Genomic DNA, 19964 nt, shown 5'->3' on the forward strand with positions numbered 1-19964 from the left:
GCGCTCGGTATCATTCATCAGCTTTGCATCATTACTTATAACTTTTCAGATGTGGTTGTCTTTTCCTAACTAGACTGCAAGCCCACTGAGGGTAGAAAGGGCACATAAAGGTCCAAGAATACTTCTACACACATGGCAGGCAATCAATAGACATTATACTTGAAGAGAACTATAAAATTTATTGTAACCAGATCAAAAAAGCAATATTGCTATTAACAATCTCCAGTCATATGGAAATAAAGTTGTTTGTTTGTTTGTTTTTTACTTTGTCAGGAGGAGGAGGAGGAACTGGTTCCCATACAGCCTACTTGACAACAGTAATGTGTTAATAAATTAAAATCAAGTACAACAATATGTCTGCCCTCTTGTTAAGGCTTTATGGGGCATAAAGGAGTAACCACTGGTACAGTTAAGAGAGCAGCTGGCCATCAGATGGCCGAGGATTGACCTAAAGGCAACTGGGGCAGGAAATAACTTTGAGGAACTTGGCTTGGCAGCAGAGAAGTCTAGAAATTCAAGAGAAGTGGAGAGTTGTGTTGTGGTGAGTAACAAGCTAAGGAGGCCAAGATCAATGAACTTCTCCACAAAGACACTGCTCCGAAAGGGGCACACGAGCCTGGGACGGTGCCCTGGAACCAGAGGCATGAGGGAGCTCGGCCACAGGTCCTTCTCTGATGCATGCCTCCACACCAGCGTCCTCTATGCTTCTTTCCATTCTGCCCACAGCCTCTTCATTCTTTGGACTTTGCCCCCATGCCTCTGCTGCCTTCTCCAACCAGGACTGTGGCCCCCCTTCCCCACCAGTTCATTTCTGTTTTCATTCGGAGGCAGGCTCCAGGTCAGCCTTCCTTCACCATCCGGACTTCATCACCATGTATGTCCCATGTATATGCTCTCCTTGCCACCTTGACCCCTACAAGTTTTTCAGCCTCCTTTTATGTGGAGTCTTTCTTCATTAGAATGTAAGTTCTTTATAGGCAGGCAGGGCATATTTTCCTTTTTGCTTTCTTATTTGAATCCTTATTGCTTAGCAAAGTGTCTGACTCATGGTAAGCACTTAATATTGGTTAACACGACTTGATTTGATTTTTGCCATGGACATTTTGGGCAGCTGGGAGAGGATGCACCCTAGGTTTACTGGAGGAAGCATTTTATACTCTCTGTTCCTACTATGTGATCATATTAACTGCTTTTCATTTGATCTAATTGTTGTTTTTTTTCCTGGCTGACTATTAGGACACTAGGTGGAGCACCAGGCCTGTAGACAAAATGATTTGAGTTTAAATTATATTTACTAGCTGTATGACCCTGGGCAAGTCACTCTACCCTGTTTGCCTCAATTTCTTCAGCTGTCAAATAAGCTGGAGAAGGAAATGGCAAACACTCCAGTGTCTCTGGTAAGAAAACCCCAAATGGGGTCACAAAGAGTGAGACATGTCTGAAAACATATCGGTAGCAGTAAGCTGACTATTACAGTAAAGCTCACCAGCAGGGACTTGTGAACAGGAACTGTAGAAATACAGAACCCTCAAAGGTCCTTTGAACCTATGGGAGTAGTTAGCCCTAGAACACCCATTCTGCAAACCCATGAATGCCAGCCTAGATAGAGGTTATAACATAGTTGTAATAACATTTCGCCAGTGCAATGATAAATGCATATGCAACAGCATACTTGGCAGTTATGCAGGGGAAACAATGATGGTTCTGGAATCAGATGACCTGGGTTAAAATTTCAGCTCTGTCATTTAGTACCTCTGTCCTCAGGCAAGTCATTTAATCTCTCAGAGTGACATTCTCCTCACATGGAAATTTGGAGGGAGAAGGTAGAATAATGGCCTTCCAGCTCTAAATCGAAGATGCCATAAACTGAATTGAAATAGAAATATTTTTAACTTCCAGTAGTAAAATGAAATTCTACTCCTTAACGATAACATACATTTCTTAAATAAAATATAGATGATATTATTTGAATAAGAAACACCTTTTAATTCATTTTAGCCATTTTTCACTTTTTAAAGGAATACTTTGCCTCACCATCCTAAATTCAAATAGGGAATCCTGAACAAAGGTACTTACTAGCAAGGCAAACTTGTTCTCACACTGTCCACAAACCTTCCCTTTGCCTTTAATTTTCTCCTGGGTTGAAGTGTTTGTCACTTTATAGTTAAGTGGTTGTTTTACTGTTTCTAAAAGAAAGAAATATCTTAATTAGTTAAATAATTGTAAAGGAGATTTTTTTTCACTTATGATGAAGTAAATGAGATGGTATTTTCCTAATTCTATAACAGCTTTGATTTTTAACTCCAGTCATATTATGGTCAATCTTGTCTCCACCCACCAAACACACAGAGCTTTACATACTTATGTAAAGTAGACCTTCTCTCACCACATTCAATGAACCAAAGGAGTCTATCTCGGAGCTAAAATGTATTGATTCATAGATTCTTTTTCACTTTTGACATTTCATCAAAATAAACCATCTCTATAATAAACTATCCTGTAATTTTGCAATTTTAGTTTCCAAAATATCTCCACTATTCCAAATCAAAACAAAATGTTTAGCTATAAATATATGTATATGTACATAGATAAAATATATAGGTATAAAATTATGTGTGCATATAAATACATGTATAATATAGATGGCGTGTGTATATATATATAATATAATACATATGTATAATAACAGAGAGATATGAGAAATCTCCTTAGGGACTTACTATAGCTTTGTACCAAATGTCTTTGCAGGTGGTTGTTACCTCCTTTGTGATGGTAACATAGAAATCCTGCTTCAGTAAGCTACGGGGGATTCAAGCAGAACGCCAGCTGAACAAGGGGCATGCCAGTCCACCCAAGAGAGCCCAAGGGGATATCTTAAATATCAAAGAGAGGCAGAACATTCAAGGATGCGTGCAACAGTTGAGAAGGAGAGAACTAAAGCAAAAGGAGTGGGAAGAAGCTTCATCTGCACGGTGAGGCAATGAAACCTCACTGGGCCCTGAATACACCATGGAGCTCTAGCCAAAGGAAGCTCCTTTCAGCCAGATCAGGAGCAAAGGGGTTCTGTCCATGACCCTCCACTCAATGCCTGTGATTAAAAGCACCTAAACTTGGAATTTTTATAAGCTGTTTATGAGTTTTGCATTCAGCTTTTTTCACTGCAATAAACCAAGTTTTCTTTAGTGTCAGTATGAAGAATATGAAATTTATTTGATTTATACATTAGCCAGAATGTTCGCATGTGAGGTATTGGTACCAATCTTTCTACTTGTTTAATAGAGAAATTTCCCCAGATTTGCGGGTAAGAAATTGAACCAAGGAAATTGAAAATATTCCCCCAAAAGGAAAGTTAGGAGTTTTATATCATTTAGAATTCTGGCCCAAGGGCTAGAAGTATAATAAAAAAAAATATGCTGAACTTAGGGAAAAAAAATGAGATCAGAACTGACTTGATTTTCTGAGGAGTTTCTATATAAACTCATAAAGATCTTTTTGGCTTTCACTGTTATTAAAAAGTAGTTTGTTCATGTCCCTTTAGTTTCTGCTAATTAAAGAATATACTACGTTCTAGGCTTCTAAAGTAGCTTTCAATTGTCTAAGATTTTTAAATGAATCTCAAGAATTTTGACATTGAAAAAATACTGCTTTTATAAAGGAGGGGAGAGTCATATCACTAATGTACTCATCAAACAGGTAGATTCTAATTTTATTTCTTACAAAATACCCAAAGTAAACCAAATGAAATTTCAAATGTGACAATCTTTTTAAGTTATCATGTGATTGTTTACGGTTTTGTTTTTAGTTTGAACCAGCAAGATGGAACAATTCTGGCCATTTTAGGATCAATTTTGGAATAAATAGACTCATGAAAAGTGGTAGCACACCTAGTGTGGTAATTCTCTTCATGATGCAAATCAGAAACTTGCCTAGAGTTTAAAATCTCAGAATGATTCCTTGAGTTGCTGAGAAGTTAAGTGAATTGACCATGGTCACTCAGCCAGGAGGTGGCTAGAAGAATCACTACAATTCAGGCCTTCCTGACATTAAGGTCAGCATTCATGGCCAGCCACCAAAATACATTTCCTCTCTAGAAATATAAAAATTTTCAGATATTATTATTGTTCTTAATTAAGAACATAATTAAGGACCACCAGGGAATCACACATGGAAATTTTAAAATTTTATACTTTTTTAAGTTCAAAAAAAGTAATATTAAAATATTTACCTTGAACTTGATCCTTCAGGATTTTTAATTTCACTTTTCCTGGAGATACCTGTATTAATGAAACAGTTCTCTTACCATATTATTGAAGAACATATAGGGTTTTTTTTAAAGAAAACTAACAATATTATTACAGAAAACAAGCATGAAAGATAGTTAACATTTTGGAAGAGTTTGAATGGAAAGTTTTCCTGTTAAAACATAATAATATAAAAATCAATGTTTTTCAATTAGACATGTCCATTTAAAGGAAAATACACATAAAAATAAATTTGGAAAGAATGTTTAAGAATCTTTAGAATTCTAACAACAACAAAATTAAACTGTGTCCTATAAAAAAAGTTTTAGGTAAATATTCAAATGTTACACAATAACTTCTCCCTGTGTCCATTATTTTTTAATCTGAGTCTAAGTGATGTTCCATGGTATAGGGACTTGGAAGTTAAGGTCATGGACCTGAGTTCTGGTCCCATCTGTACCATTAACTGACTGTGTGACCTTAAGCAAGTCACTTTTCTTCAGATTCTTCATTGTAAAACAAATTTGTTTGAGGAACTTGAAGGTCTATTCCAGCTCAAGAAGTCCATAATTCTATGATTCTGTTTTTCCAAATTGAGTTACTCTCAATATACTCTATGTATATAAGAATATAGGCTCCTAACTCCGTTACCCCAATGACAAGTGTCTGCTTGACCAAGACCTGTAATTATTCCACATATAACGGAGAAAGATGTATGTATATATGAAAAATATAGATTTGTGTGTATATGGGCATATATACATAAAACTAGAGAAATCAGTCTTTGTCAATATGGTATCTATGATACCTAAATATAGTACATTTTTACATTTCCAAACACACTTTTTAGGATCTCAAAAGTCTTTCCCCAGGTTCAGCCACTGCAACTTTCCAATTTCTTCATTTTGCTTGACAAAAAGATTTAAGGTTAGGCAATAAACGAAAAAACGAATTTCCAAATGAGCCTAGAGAGTATGTAAAATTCAAAGAGCCCAAGACATTAATGAATAAGAAAACTGCATATGTGATAACCCAACCAAACTGTTTGCATATGGAGTCGTCTTATTTAAATTCATTTCTGCAGAAAACACCCAAGCACACTGGATAATCTACCCACAAATTTATTTCATGTCTAACGATGAATTTTCAATTTGCATGCTTAGTTGCTCAACTTATACATGTAAATATGAGGATAATGGATGCCTGTGTCTCTCCATACTTATCAACCTCAGTCTCCTCCTTCACAAATATGACCCTAATTTTTTCTCATTGACATCAGCAATTTTGCTTCAGAAATGGAATTCGAAATCCATCGTTCCAAAGTCACGGCTTCCGAGATCCCATGAAGTAATGTCAAGACCCCAGGAGTAGCCTCCTCATCCAGGTAAGCAAAGAAGCCTGAGGGAAACTGAAAAACTCCTGAGTCAGCCTGTCAGAGAAAGACCAGCAGTAACGGCCCAAAGCCCCTTTGCTGTTGGCAGAGGGTATGAATATAAACTAACTGCCACTTCCCCCAGAGACTTCTCTCCCCCCCACTACCAGGGCTGAGAACCAGTCCCCAGGTCCAGGCTCTTAAATCCCTTCCCCCAATGCCTAATGTCCTGCTGGACCCAGGTAATAACCCTATAAAAACCTACCAGACTGGTTAAGGGTTAGGGGTGGAGAGGGATGTTACCCTATTCCCTCCAAGGCACTAGCAGAATTCTAATGAGGATCAATTTCACTTGGGATCTCAGAGCATCTGACCTGTTTCCACCATCATGCCTGGCCTTCTTATTGTAAGTGTGGCCCCTCAGCCCCTCAATAAAACCAGCTACTTTCCTGTCTTGTTGTGGCGTCAATGTTTCCTTGTACTAAACCTGGTATCCTGAACTTTTCTGAGCGTGCAATAAAACAACCCATCACACAAAAGCTAAAAAGGATAAAATCACCAGTCCTGCATATCACATCTTGATTTAAAAACTACTATTGTTATATAATTTTTTACTGTTTTATCTAATAATTGGTAGAAAGATGGAGTTAACACACCCATAACTGGGGTGTGGCCAAATAATTTGGTCTGGACATCTCAATGCTGGGTCAGAACATATGCACAAACTGGGTAAACAGATAGAAATATAGATAAATTATTGTTTTTGCAATTCTATATTTTTGGACCATATAGCGATTTTTAAAAGTTTCTTCAAAATATACAAAAAGCAAACAATGTAAAATGAAGATTCTGACCACTTTTCTTCAAGAAATACACATGAACTTCAGTTTGATTTTCATCTAATCTCTATTTCTACCTCCATGTTTTCCTTTAATATATAGTCAGCCCAGAGCCCAGGGGAATGATTCCATGACCAGACTATCACTCTTGCCAGGCCAACACAGAACTCACACTTGAAATGTTGAGAGGATTCCCTCCTGCTCCTGCCTCACCCTAGCACAGTCAGACACACAATTATAAGGCTCCCTCACATAGGAACATCCCAACAAGAATTTCTTGTGGTTCAGTCATGTCCAACTCCTCTTGACCCCATTTGGGGCCTTCTTGGCAAAGATACTGCAGTGCTTTGCCATTTCTTTCTCCAGCTCACTTTTCAAATGAGGAAACTGAGTCAAACAGGGTTAAGTAACTTCCAGAGTTATGCAGCTAGTAAGTATCTGAGGCCAGATCTGAACTCATCTTCCTGACTCGAAGGCCAGCATTCTATCCTCTGTGTTACCTCGCAGCCCTCCAACAAGAATCCTGGATTTAATTAGCCTTCAAACTTCTCTTAATAAAACTTGTCTATCATTCCCCCTACCTCTGCCACTTACATGTTTCTGTCAGTCAACTATTTATTTATTAAGCACCTACTATGTGCTAGGCTAAGTGTGAGGAATACAAAAAGAGGCACATGGTCGTCCCTACTCTCAAGTAGTCACAATTTAATGCAGGGGTGATCTAATGGTTTCTGTAACTCTTCTCCCAACCTCCTGCTTTCTATACCCCAGTGACACTGTGTGGCACATACTCTCACTGATAAGTTAAAATCTTTCCCACTCTCACCCTCCTCACATCCTCCCTGCTTTTCCTAAACCTCATTCTTATCCAGGTCAGGCTTTTATATAACAACTTCCTTCCACTATATGCTATGGAACCCTGGTCCTAATGTGAGCAAACTTCCCCAAAATGAGAGTAGTTATCCAAAAGCTGAATGGGGCCACTGCCTGAAGGAGTAGAGAGACAGACAGATACACAGACAGACAGAAAGAGAGACAGAGAGAGAGAGAGACAGAGGGACAGAGACAGAGATTGAGAGAGACAGAGAGACAGAGACAGAGAGAGACAGAGACAGACAGAGACAGAGAGTTCTTCAAGCAACAGTTAGAGGACCTCTTGAATTCTATGTTGTAGAGAAGATTCCCATTTAGGGAGAAGATGGCCTTGGTAATCTCTGAGGTCCCTTCCAATTCTGATATCCTGTCTTTCTGAAAGGAGTCATTGTCCCCATCAACTCTCCTTCTGACTTCCTTCTTTCTTCTAAGGGGCTACTACTATCACATCATTGACTTAGGCTTGAAACCTGGAAGCAACCTTTGATTTCCTCCTCTCCTTTAATACAATGGTACCCAATTCTACTCCACAACCAAGTCTTATCAATATTGAACATATCTTATATTTATTTAAAGTTATTTGTGATATGATCATTAAATTAAAAATAAAAGATATGCACAAATGTTTCTTTTATTTTAATACACAAAAGAAACATACTATTCCAATAGAATTTATACTCATGTAGCAGCTTATAGAATTATTCTAAAGATTCTACAGAAACATTTCTGGAAATAGAAATTTACATTCATACAGAAATGCTCATGAAGAGAAGGTTGAAAATGTTTCACATTTGTTATACCAATGGTAAAAGCTTTACCCTTTATATACAATATCTAATAAAACATGACTTCGCTTGCTTTAATCCAGGGCTGAACCTTTCCCAGACTAAGTGAAATGAAAAATCATCAACTCTTAGCTGACAGATTTAAATCCTATTTAAAGGTATACGTTGAGATAAAAGGCAGGGCAATTTAAGATCTAACAATGTACAACAACCATATTATTATTTCAAAAAACTTTCAGTTCTCAACTCTGTGAATGACTACAAGCTGCCACAGCAAGTCAAAATCACATTGCTTAGCAAACTGCCTGAAAATTAAATGAAACAGTCTTACCTTAACAACATTTTCTTTATTTTGTGACATTACTTGTGATAGATTACCCAATTTGCCCGGCTGTCCAGATTTCCAGTGATAGCCATTTGACCTTCTGTATACACAAAGAACAAAAATGAAATTACTATGTATATATAGTTCTCTAGCTAATGAAAACAAATATATATTTCCCTTTTCCAGGAAATGGAAATCTAGTTTAGGGCCTGGAATAGACTCATAAAATGAAAATGATTAATGATATATCTCTAAAGTCATTATGCCCTCCATTATTCTGAAAATACAACCCCTTCCATAATGGGCATCTTAAAGTATAAATGACAAGCAAAATACAGATTAGGATTTCAATTGCGGAACATTTACTGCCCCATGGACACTCTGCCTTATAGAAAACCCTGAGGATTGCCACCCAGTTTCCCAAACTTACTGACCAGGATCCAAAATCATAAATATTCTGGGAAGCATTTTTTTAATAGGCAACATTTCAGCACTAAAAGACAACACAAGTTTCCAGGAAGGCATCACTATGTCAATTTTTAGAAACATCTGAAGAATTTTCCAAGCAAAGAATTCAACAATCTACTCTGCTGAGGATGAATTGCAGATCCTTTGATCCAAACCAATGAAGAAGAACAAAAGCTTTCAACTGAACATTCAGAGGTGCCTAAAGTAACTGGTGAACAGCACAGAAGCAAGGTCTTCATTCAATCAAATAAATCTTTATTAAATAGCTCCAATCTGAAAAGAACCTCCCTAAGGAGATGGGAAATCAATCACGTTTAGATAGGCTCTGGCCTTAACCCACATGGAACCCACAGTCTAATATTGGATATGACACCTACTTGATAATTATATTGCAAAATGATACCTAATGGTACCATTAAATAGATCACAGAATGTTTCTTAGGAGAGATAGCATTTGAGTTCAGTTTCAAAGGTCAGACAGGAATTTAACAAGGAAAGAAGAAAAGGATAGGCCTTATAAAACCTGGGGTCCAGGAATTTTTTTTAAATAATAATAATATTTTAATGATTGTATTTGAAGATAATTGGTTTCTTTTGCAACACTGTATATTTTATTTTATGCATTTAAAAACATTATTCTGAAAGGTGACCAATTGGCTTCATCAAACTGCCAAAGGGGTCTATGAGACAAAAAATAAGGATCCCTGTTCTAAAGAGACAAAATAAGGGGAACAAAGAAAGTCATGGGCGCAAGAAATTGCTGGGCATGTTTAGTGAACAGAGAGTAGCCCAAAGTGGCTGCATCATAGATGAGATGGAGAGGAGCTAAGGACATGTCCAAGGTCATGGACACCAAACAAGGAAGCTTGAAGTTAGCTCCTTAAGTAATACAGGAACCACTGAAGTTTTGGGAACAGAGACATGATCTGAACAGATGTAAGTAAGGTAAATTAATATGCACTGGTATGAAGGACAGATTGGAGGGGGTATAGGATGGAGCTGAAACCCTTGTTAGATGACTGCCAATAATGCAGAGATAGTAATGATATATAAATATATATATATATGTGATATATATATGATATACTAAAGAAGAGCCAGCAAGAACAGAGGAGATGTTACCAGACTACAGGAGAGCCAATACGGAGACAGAATTGACAGAACTTTGTGATAAATAAGCTACAAGACGTGAGAAGATGGAAGAAGGAATTGTCCAAGACGCTGAGTGATGAACGTGATTCGAATGGTAGTGGCACTGGAAAAGTACTGAATCCTAGGGGAAGAGCAGGTTTAGAAGGCAAAAGGAAACACAATGATTAAGTATCTACTATGTGCCAAGAATATGTGCCATAGCTATCAAGTGTCTGAATAGAAAAGGCTGGGGGGGGGTGGACATCCAGAATTGAGCCAGAAAAAAACAGCAGCCCAAGAGCAACCAATGACAGGAAGATGAGAAGGTAGGACTAAGCTACGGTAGAAAAGGGAGAGACTGAAAAGGACCACTGGCCCTTAGGGGCAGCTAAGTGGATTAAATGCTAGTCTTGGAGTCAGGAAGACTCACCTTCCTGAGTTGAAATCTGGGCTTCAGACACTTACTAGCTGTATGACCCAGGGCAAATCACTAAACCCTGTTTGCCTCAGTTTCCTCATCTGTAAAATGAGCCAGAGAAGGAAAGGCAAACCTCTCCAGTATCTCTGCCAAGAAAACCCTGAATGGGGTCATGAAGAATTGGACATGACAATAACAATACCCTGACTTTAGGCCCAAGGCATTACTCACCTAGCCACCGACATGACAAGCTTGGTTTGGGGCATCATGAAATCACATGTCAATGCAACATTCCAGTTGTCCCATAGGCATTTGGTAACAAATGTTCATACCTCAAAAGAGAAGTCAAGGATACAGATACCGCTAATGGGAGTTATCTGTGTAGAGGTGATAACCAAATGAGATTATTAAGAGAAGGGTGAAGAAAGAGAAAAGGGTCAAGGGTGGGCCAGTCTGGGGTTAAAAGTTTACCCGAGAATGTGAAGCCAGTAAAGAGGCAAAAGCCAATGGAAAGGTACCAGGAGAGTGTGGAGCACGGTGTCTCCAAAACCAGGAGAGGAGGGAGGACACAGGTGAGGAGGACATATCCAAGGGAAGATTATGCCAGTTTGCTGGAGGATAACCACTGACTGAATCCACTGGTTCTGGACATGATTGGTGACCTCACGAGAACAGGTTCAGGAAAGTGGTGAGGAAAGAAGACAGATGCACACATTAAGGGGCACAGACAGAGGAGGAGGCGATGTCTCCCTTGTTAGAATGTTAGCTCATTACAAGCAGGGATTATTCTGTTCTTGTATTTTCATCCCCAGTACCTTGTACATAGCAGGTACTTAATATGTGATGATTACTTGATAAAGCACAGGCGTAAGTCCACAGAGGTTCTGAAGTAAAGGTGATCAGAGAGATGAGCTGACAGCTGAACTGCACATACGAATAAAGGGGAGGCCCTCTGAGGATTAACAGATGTGTGGTCACAAGGAGAGACTGAAAATTCATGACAGATGGCCTAACTGCTTGAGCAAGGCCATGGCCCAGGCAGGAGGGTCCTTTCTTCAGAGACTGGAAGGAGGGCTGAGGTGTTCTGAGGAGTTAACGAAAACAACTGAGGAAACTTGTCAGAAAGCATCCAAATTGCAAGTGAAGTTATCTACTCAACTACTGTAAGCATAAGTGAGCAGATATTGTCAGGGATGTCCCCCTCCCAACCCAATCCCCACCACTCAGGGACAAATAGGTGCTGTACTCAAGTAGCTGCTGACTTCCCCTGCCCCATCCTGACTTCTCCCTCACCCTTTACCCACTATATTATACCTCCCAAGTCACTGGAAGGGGGGAGAGCTGAACTGCCATTGTTGCCAAGGAAGGCCTTGTCATCTGACCTGGGACTGCCTGCCAAACTCGAATTTCCACATGGCATTTCCAGGGCCATAAAACTAACCTGCCCTTTCTGTTCTGTCTCCTCCATCAGAATGGGAGCTCTCTGAAAACAAGCACTGTCTGTCTTTTCTTGTGCATTCCCAGGGGTTAGCACAGTGCTTGGCAACTAGAAGGGGCTTAATCAATCTTTTTCTATTCCATTCTACTGAAGAAAGAGATGGAAACGTCATTGTGAAGAACTGTGCACCAGAACTGATAACACAAAGAACTACAATCAAGTCTTTATTCTTCATCATGTTCAGGGAATACAGTTCACCAGATTACTGAGAAATTACTCATTTTCATAAGGAAAATATTTTGCTAGTGACATTAGTATATAAAATACTTATTGAGATAATTCCAAAAATGTCACATACTCTCTTTCTTCCTTCTCCCGGCTCATGCTTGATTGTAATTGTTGAAGTTTCTTCTCCATCTCTTGGGTTTCCAGCTCTAACTGCACCTTCTCCACCCGCAATTCTCGTACATTCCTGAGGAAGCAGGATTGAAATGTATGAGGCTGACTTGTCTTATAAAAAGTGTGTGCTCTCTCTCTCTCTCTCTCTCTCTCTCTCCCTCCCTCTTTCCCTCCCCCCTCAATATATATGTATATACATATATACACATAAGTATGTGTATATATAGACACACATACATATATATAAAATTTTAAAAGCATTATATATAATATACTATATTATCTATAATATATTAACATCAGGACACTAATAGCTTATATTTTAATATTTTAATTTATATTTTATTTTATTTTATTATATATAAATATATATTATATTTATAAAATTTAATATTTTAACTTTTTTTCCTCCAAACTAATATTGCAAAGAAGTAGGAAATTTCAAGGTAACACAATGGTACTGCTGTACCTTCACTTTCCCTGCAAAATGTTCCCAAAGGTACCATTCATTCAATCTTTGGGGTGCTGCCTCTATTAAGATTTCCTTTACAAGTTGTGCTTGTTTAAATCTTAAACTTTTGTTGCTACTTCTCAGCTAAAAGTGGAAATAATAAATCATTTTCCTTTACACATGAATTGTGCCCAGAAAACTCAAATACACTAGCAAAATAATGTGAAAGAATTAAATCTAAAATTGTTTGACAGATTCAAATATTGCCTTTCCTCCAACAAGTTTTTATAGTTATAATGGCTTTTAATCACAGCTCTTGTCATCATTTCAAGTAAGTCTTCAATGCTGACAATATTCACAACGTAAACAATGCTAGAATTATTCCAGAAGCTGAAACCTTAATTTAGTTGTTGAAAACATTAGTAATTTCTACCTGAAGTTCATATACATGTGCATGTGCATAAATTAATACATACACACATTCAGGAAAATTACAAAATATGTCATGACATAGACTAAAAACAGCTTAATTATTTCATTACTATAACTCATAATGACTAAAAATACAAGAGCAAAAATTCTCAAATTCGACTTTATTTTATCCTTCTATTTAAAATGCATTTGTTAGTTTAATTTCAACACAGAGCTTGATCAAGATATCAGTCCTAGATAAGGGAAATCTCTTTCAGGACTTGGGAGAAATGTGAGTGTTAAACCTGTCTCCCTTCTGTGAAATTCCAAACAAGGGAAAACTAAATACCCTTTGATTTGTGTCTATTAATATTAACTGTTGCAAACTGAGTGGAACATCTTACTTAAAATTAATACATACTTAGTCTAGAAAATAGAAATAGAAATGAAACTACAATTGATCAATTTGCTCGTTTTTCTTCCTTGCTACTATATAAGTCATCATTTCATCTCCAGGCATGATTCAGAAGGGGATGTAAATGCAAACAGGCATACTTCATACTCAAACAGATCTAAGATCTTACTGATGGGCAACCCATCAAATCCACTTCATAACAAGCTATAAATAAAAACATCCCACAAGCCTTCCCACCGTCTACACTACCCGAATTTCTCTCTTCTCTATAAATCTGCCTACTCCTTATTCTATGTTGACCTCCTATCTATTCCTCATTCCCAGGATGGAAGTGAGTAATTTGGCGGTGTGGTGTTCTGGAAGTGAAATCAGCTCAGAGCTGGATCATGGCTTAAAATTCTGCCTCCAGTTCACTAACTATGTAAAAATGAGAAAGGAATTTAACTACAGGGATTCTAATTCATCTCTTCAATGGGAATAATAAGGCCCATGACATGATCCTCACAGGGTTTTAGAGATCATCTAATTAACGCATATGACATTTTTGTAAATTGTAAAGCAACACAAATATTTGCTATTATTTCAAGTGGTGGTTGGTGAATTTGTAATGATAACAAATTTCTCAAAAGGATAAAAGGCATCCAGTGGGGTACAGATGACCAGCTGTGGCTCTTAGGAGTTCTGGGGCTCATAAAGTCTAATGTTAGCACCCCCATAAAATACTCGGCAATCGTTAAATCTAATTTGCAGCAAAGAGTGGCAACCAGACAAGTGGACTGATACCATGCATTGTGCTGCACACATGCAAACACATGTGTGTGCATAAGTACATGTACTCATCACATGTGGACATACACCTGTGCCTGTTTGTGACTACATGCACTCATCACATGCATATTTGTGACTGTGTGTATCCTGCTCATGTGTGTGTTGCTTAGATCACAGGAAAACAGAGAGCAGCAATACCCCCCAGAAGTCATCTGCTATCAAGGTAATAGGTGGACTATGTGTGTACAATGAATACACATATGCAATGCATGTTTATGTATATGTGTGCACAGATAGGTATGCATGTGCATGGGATATAGTACGTCTATTTGCATAGGGAGAGGGAGTTTCTTTCTATATTGCTAAGATTACGATTCCATGGAAATAAGTAATGGAGACGCGTGTGTGTGTTGGTGTGTGTATGCCAGTATGACCTGCAAACCACCACATCTCCCAGCATCAGCTACCCGTTCTGTAGCACCGCAAGGTAGATTTGAGGATCTCCAGGGTATCTTCTGGGGCAGCTAGGAGGCTCAGTGGGTAATGCACCAGGTCAGGAAGACCTGAGTTCAAATCCAGCCTCAGACGCTTACTGTATGACCTTAGGCAAGTCACTTAACCTCTGTCTTAATCCACAAGAAAAGGAAATGGCAAACAACTCCAGTATCTTTGCCAAGAAAACCCCTTGGTCTGAATAGCCCACAGGGTCACAAAGAGTCAAACAAGGCTAAACAACTGAACAAGGTCTCTTACAGAGCTGATGGGATGTATACACATCAGTCTGTCAGTGGAATGATAATCTCAACAACACAGACTCCCTCCACCACTGTAGCATGGAAACCATCTATCTGTCCTCCTTCTAAGAGATGTGTCCATGTCTCCCCATAAGTTCTGTGCTGAGGACCTCTCCCCCGTGCTTGCTGTGCCAGGATCCTTTCATGCCAATCTTGGAGGTAGCTAGATCCCCTCTCTGGGGCTACTCCACCAACTGCCACTTACCTTGGCAGGTCAGGGACCAGAGGATGACTGACTACTACTACCACAGGTAATGTGATAAGGTAATCCAGAGGGGCCAGACCTCAGGCTCCATTGCTTATGGACTGACTGTCAGACTTAATTAACAACTATGATAATATAACCAGAATGGTCATGAGGAAAACGTTACCTCCAAAAGTCGGGCACACACCCACACAAACACACACCGGTCTCATGGGGACAGTGAAACAAACAGAGCACAGAGCTGGTGAGACACATTGCCCGTGGAGAGGAGTCACAGGCCAACAAACTAGAGGACCAGACGTCTTCTCCAGGTGCCACCGACTCTCTAAAAACCTCCAACAAAGAAATTAGGCATCAGAGACAGGATGGGACAGGACAGGAAAGAAGCCCTACAAAGTAAGAGCCTGAGAATGTACAGCAGAGAATGCTAATCCCCATAGCCTTTCACCCTCCATTCTCCAGCAGGACCCACAAACTGGATGGTGTTCTGGGGCCCACTCAGAAATGGTCATGCTGATATAATTTCTGCTGGTACAAATCACCCGGTATTCTGTTGGAACAGCAGCAAACCTCAACTGTGCCCAGCCACGGGCACAGGAGGAGGAGGTGCAGGGGCACCAGAGGGGGGTACACTCTGCCTGGTGCAGCCCCTAAATTAGGGAACCCAATGTACATGCACGCGCGTGCATATGTGTATGGTGTGGCTGTGTGCGTGCTGGGGGAGAGGGTATTGCTGACACAAAGAGCATGCACAGTTTGGGAACTTTTTGAGTATATTAAGTATTTTTCTCCAGAATGGCTTTACCAATTTACAGCTCCACCAACAGCACATGAATGTGAATGTTTTACCCACAGCTCTTCCCCTTCTAATAACAAACTATAAAGGCATGAATTGACTAATCTATCAGTCTGGAGAGACCACTAAGTGCCTCAAAGTCTCACTACACCTACTGATCTAGGGGAGTCTACTCCTAATTCTTCTGGCCTCAGACACTCACTATGTGACCCTGGGCAAGTCACGTAACCTCTACTGACCTTAATTCGCTAGAGAAGGAAATAGCAAACCACTCCAGTCTCCTTGCCACAAAGATCCCATATGGAGTCACAGCGTTGGACACAACTGAACAACCAAACAGCAAGACTACTCCTAATTCAGGCTGCATACTAATGCAAGGAACATCTAGGGGGAGAGGTCTTTGATGGCTCCCAACTATTTTAGGGGGGTCTCCGAGGATAACAGTATTGAGTCTGGATCACCAGAAGGTTTTGGAAGTGTAGGACCCTGACCCAATCCGCTTATTCCTGAGGGCCTCCCTCCAAGCTTGGCTCATTCAGGATACAGCTTCCTGATGCCTCGATGGGTGAGGATCATCAGGTACCTCCTACAACTTCTTTGAAACTCATTTGACATGATAGTAAGAACCCATATCTGTATTTTACCTGAGCGATTCCCTCAGGACAACCTGGTGACACAGGTACTAGAAGGATCGTTATCCCCATTTCACAGATGAGGAAAGCAAACCTTAGAGAGGTGTAATAATCTGCCCCTGTCAAACCACTAGTCAGTGTCAGGACTGGGATTCTAACCATATGGTAAATGGTCCTTCCACTATAACCCACAGCTTAGAGGTCTCCCTAAATCTCTAGTCTTCCCTGGAATAATTTCTACAATCTGAATGAGAAAGCATTATTGAGAGTCATAAAAACCATCATGGTGGCTTTGTCTCATCTCTAGCTGAGATTACTGCCTAAGAATTCTTGTCTATATTTAACTTTTTCCTTCAGTTATTTTAGTGCTCAAACACTACGCTTTTTCCCCACTATTTTTCTCAACTATAGACAAATTAGATGTGAAACATTCATATTTACATCTTGAAATACTTGAATAGAAAGTGAAGGATGAGAAAAATGGAATTATGGATGCATAACATTTGAGTTACATTATACATTTAAATTTGAAAGCTATATTTAAAACACTTTTAAATTCTGACATCTAAAAACTTTCATAATTATTTCAATTACATTTAATGGAATACATGCACTTACTTGGTTTTTAGTTTTACAGAGTTTCCAGTTTTTCCCCACGGAAGAACTATAAAATCATTGGTGTTCATGATTTATGATGTAATTATATCTTCTCCAAAGTATTCTTATTCATGAACTTTTTTATGCCATGTAACCTGGTCATCAAATGGAATAAATATGTTTTAGCAAAAAAAATGATAAAATACAAGTCGAGAAAACACATTTGCAATGAAAAATTTTAAAGCAAAACAAAAAAAGCCATGATAATTCTTCTATGTAACACCTGAGATTCTGTATTGAATAAAGCTATCGTCAAGTAGAGTAGACACATTTAATATTCTATTGCTTTAAAAGGAAAATGCAATTAGGTACACATGGCAAGCATAGAATCCTATTTTAATACAAACCACATGGTCATGGGAGTGGCCAGAGAAAAGTCTGACCTATATATTTACCCAAAATTTAGTATGTAATCCATAACACTGCTGATGAAGCTGGGCTAAAATTATGATTTAAGATTTTCAAAAAAGTCTCTTTTACAACAATACTAAAAGTAAGTCACTTGAGCACTCTTTACTGTAGATATTTTAACCCATTTTACAGATAAGGAAAATGGGGCAGAAAGGCAGTGACTTGTCTAAATGCCTAAAAATATTGAAGCCAAGATTCAAGTCTGAGTCCCTTGACCCTAAGGTCAGCGTTCTTTCCACTAGAGCCCATAGTCTCCCATATCAAAAACTTCAAAGATCCCTTGTTTGATCAGTTTAGACTCTCTTTCCATTGACAGAGATTGAATTCACTCTTTACTTTTAGTAGACTGTTTGATCCCCTAGGATTTCATCATCTCAACCCTAAATCAATTAACAAACATTTATTAGATACCTACTGTGTGCCAAGCATGATACTAATTGGAGGGATACAAACATGAAAAAACCCATGCTTCAAAAGCCCTTATGTTTTATCATGGAAGAAATATTCAAATATTAGTATTATCACGTGGAGATATTAAAATATAAAGACAAAACAGTAGGGGCCAGTGAGCACCAGCAGTTGGGGCGGGGAGACAGGAAGGCTGCTGGGTACAAGGAGCTGCTTGAATAGTGTCCTGAAAAAAGAGGGGGATCCAATAAGGTGGAGATAATGAGGGAGGGCACTGCAGGCATGGGGGGGGGTATAGCAAGGGTGATGCACAAACCCCCAGTGGGGTCATGAAAGTCAGACACAGCTGAACAACTCTACCAACGTCAGATACTGTGATAAACACCAGGGGATATACAAAGAAAGGCAAAAAGTTCCTGCCTTCAGGGAGTTCCATTCTAGTAGGGTAACTCTATAGATAATGGGATAAGAATAAAAAGTAAGTGGAAGGTAATTCTGTAAGGCTCCAGTCTACTATTTCTAACACGCTCTTTGGTTATAATCATAGTAATGTTATCAACACATTAGAAAAATGGAATGAAAAGTTTCTTAATGATGACCAGCAAGATTGCTGAAATAATTTTGCTGCTCTTCACATAAATACATTTGCAAATACTATGGATAATATACATTGTGAATAACTGGTTGAATTTGGCTTTCTTTTAGGAAAAAAAATTGTCAATTCCTAAATACAGATTCATTCCACATTTACAAGTATTGTTTTATATGCAAATTGGCCAAGTTATTTTATGCATTTCACTTTACTCATGTGAAATTTCCCCTCAATTAAGTGTTCCATCAAACAACAGCACAAAAACATTTTTCTTTCTTTTTTTGGGGGGGAGGGGGGCTGGTAGTAAGAAGACAGGAAAATTTTATATAGGAGTGTTTTTCTTAAAGCCCAAAGAAAAACTAGTCACCTTTGCTGGGGTATCAGGACAACAGCAATGTGAATATGGTAAAGTACCAATCTGTGGTCAAAGAGTTTAACTAAAAGAATAAGAATAGGGGCGGCCAGGTGGCGCAGTAAGAGCACCGGCCCCAGAGTCTGGATGACCTGGGATCGAATCTGGGCTCTGATAAGTATTGTATGCTAAGATGGATGGTGATGGTGATGGTAATGATGATGATGATGATGATGATGGGATCCCAAAAATATTTTATATTATGACTTTTCCAGGCACCATATTTATTAGGTTATAAGACACTGAAATATGACCTAATATAGACTGGCTTGATGTTCCCACTTCACATGTTCCCCTTCTGAGCAAACAGGCTATAAGCAGACACCAAATGAAGTAAAACAAAAATGAGAAGGCCTGAAAAGCTGTGACTCCATGAGGACACACACTGTCACAATGAGTCACTCTGCCTTAGAGGCAACTTAAATTGTCTCTAATATTTATAATATTATTGGAACCCCTTAGGAGAAAAGGAGGTTAAGGAAAGTACTTTATTCAAGTACATTAAAATTTATAAATGGAAAGTTTTTGGGGGGGATGGTTCATTTCAGAGCCTTAGTACTTTTAAAACTGCAGACCACTTTAGAATCCATTAAGCATAAGAGTTTTTCTACCATGTACTTAAGTGAGTTAATACTGTCCAGCTATTTGGTACCCTCACTAATTTCTAGTGCTTTTTTCTTTTAAGTTAACTCAGTTTAAAGTCTTCTATTTTCAATCTCAAGA

General features: G+C 38.7%; 1 protein-coding gene across 1 annotated transcript in view; it reads right to left on the minus strand.

Annotated features, from left to right (window-relative positions):
- ZBBX (zinc finger B-box domain containing) overlaps nt 1–17516 on the minus strand; it is a 112900-nt gene extending 95384 nt beyond the window's left edge. The window contains exons 1-5 of the mRNA XM_069083532.1: nt 17380–17516; nt 12249–12362; nt 8442–8535; nt 4226–4274; nt 2077–2186 (exon numbers count right to left, since the gene is read on the minus strand). Of these exons, the coding sequence (XP_068939633.1) occupies nt 2077–2186; nt 4226–4274; nt 8442–8535; nt 12249–12362; nt 17380–17447 (435 nt within the window). The 5' untranslated portion in view covers nt 17448–17516. The remainder of the gene's footprint in view (nt 1–2076; nt 2187–4225; nt 4275–8441; nt 8536–12248; nt 12363–17379) is intronic.
- Nucleotides 17517–19964: the final 2448 nt, after the last annotated feature.

Source organism: Petaurus breviceps, unplaced genomic scaffold (genome assembly GCF_028583685.1).
Source record: "Petaurus breviceps papuanus isolate PSGF00001 unplaced genomic scaffold, PetGlider_PUasm1.0 173, whole genome shotgun sequence".
In the NCBI taxonomy this organism is placed as follows: Eukaryota; Metazoa; Chordata; class Mammalia; order Diprotodontia; family Petauridae; genus Petaurus; species Petaurus breviceps.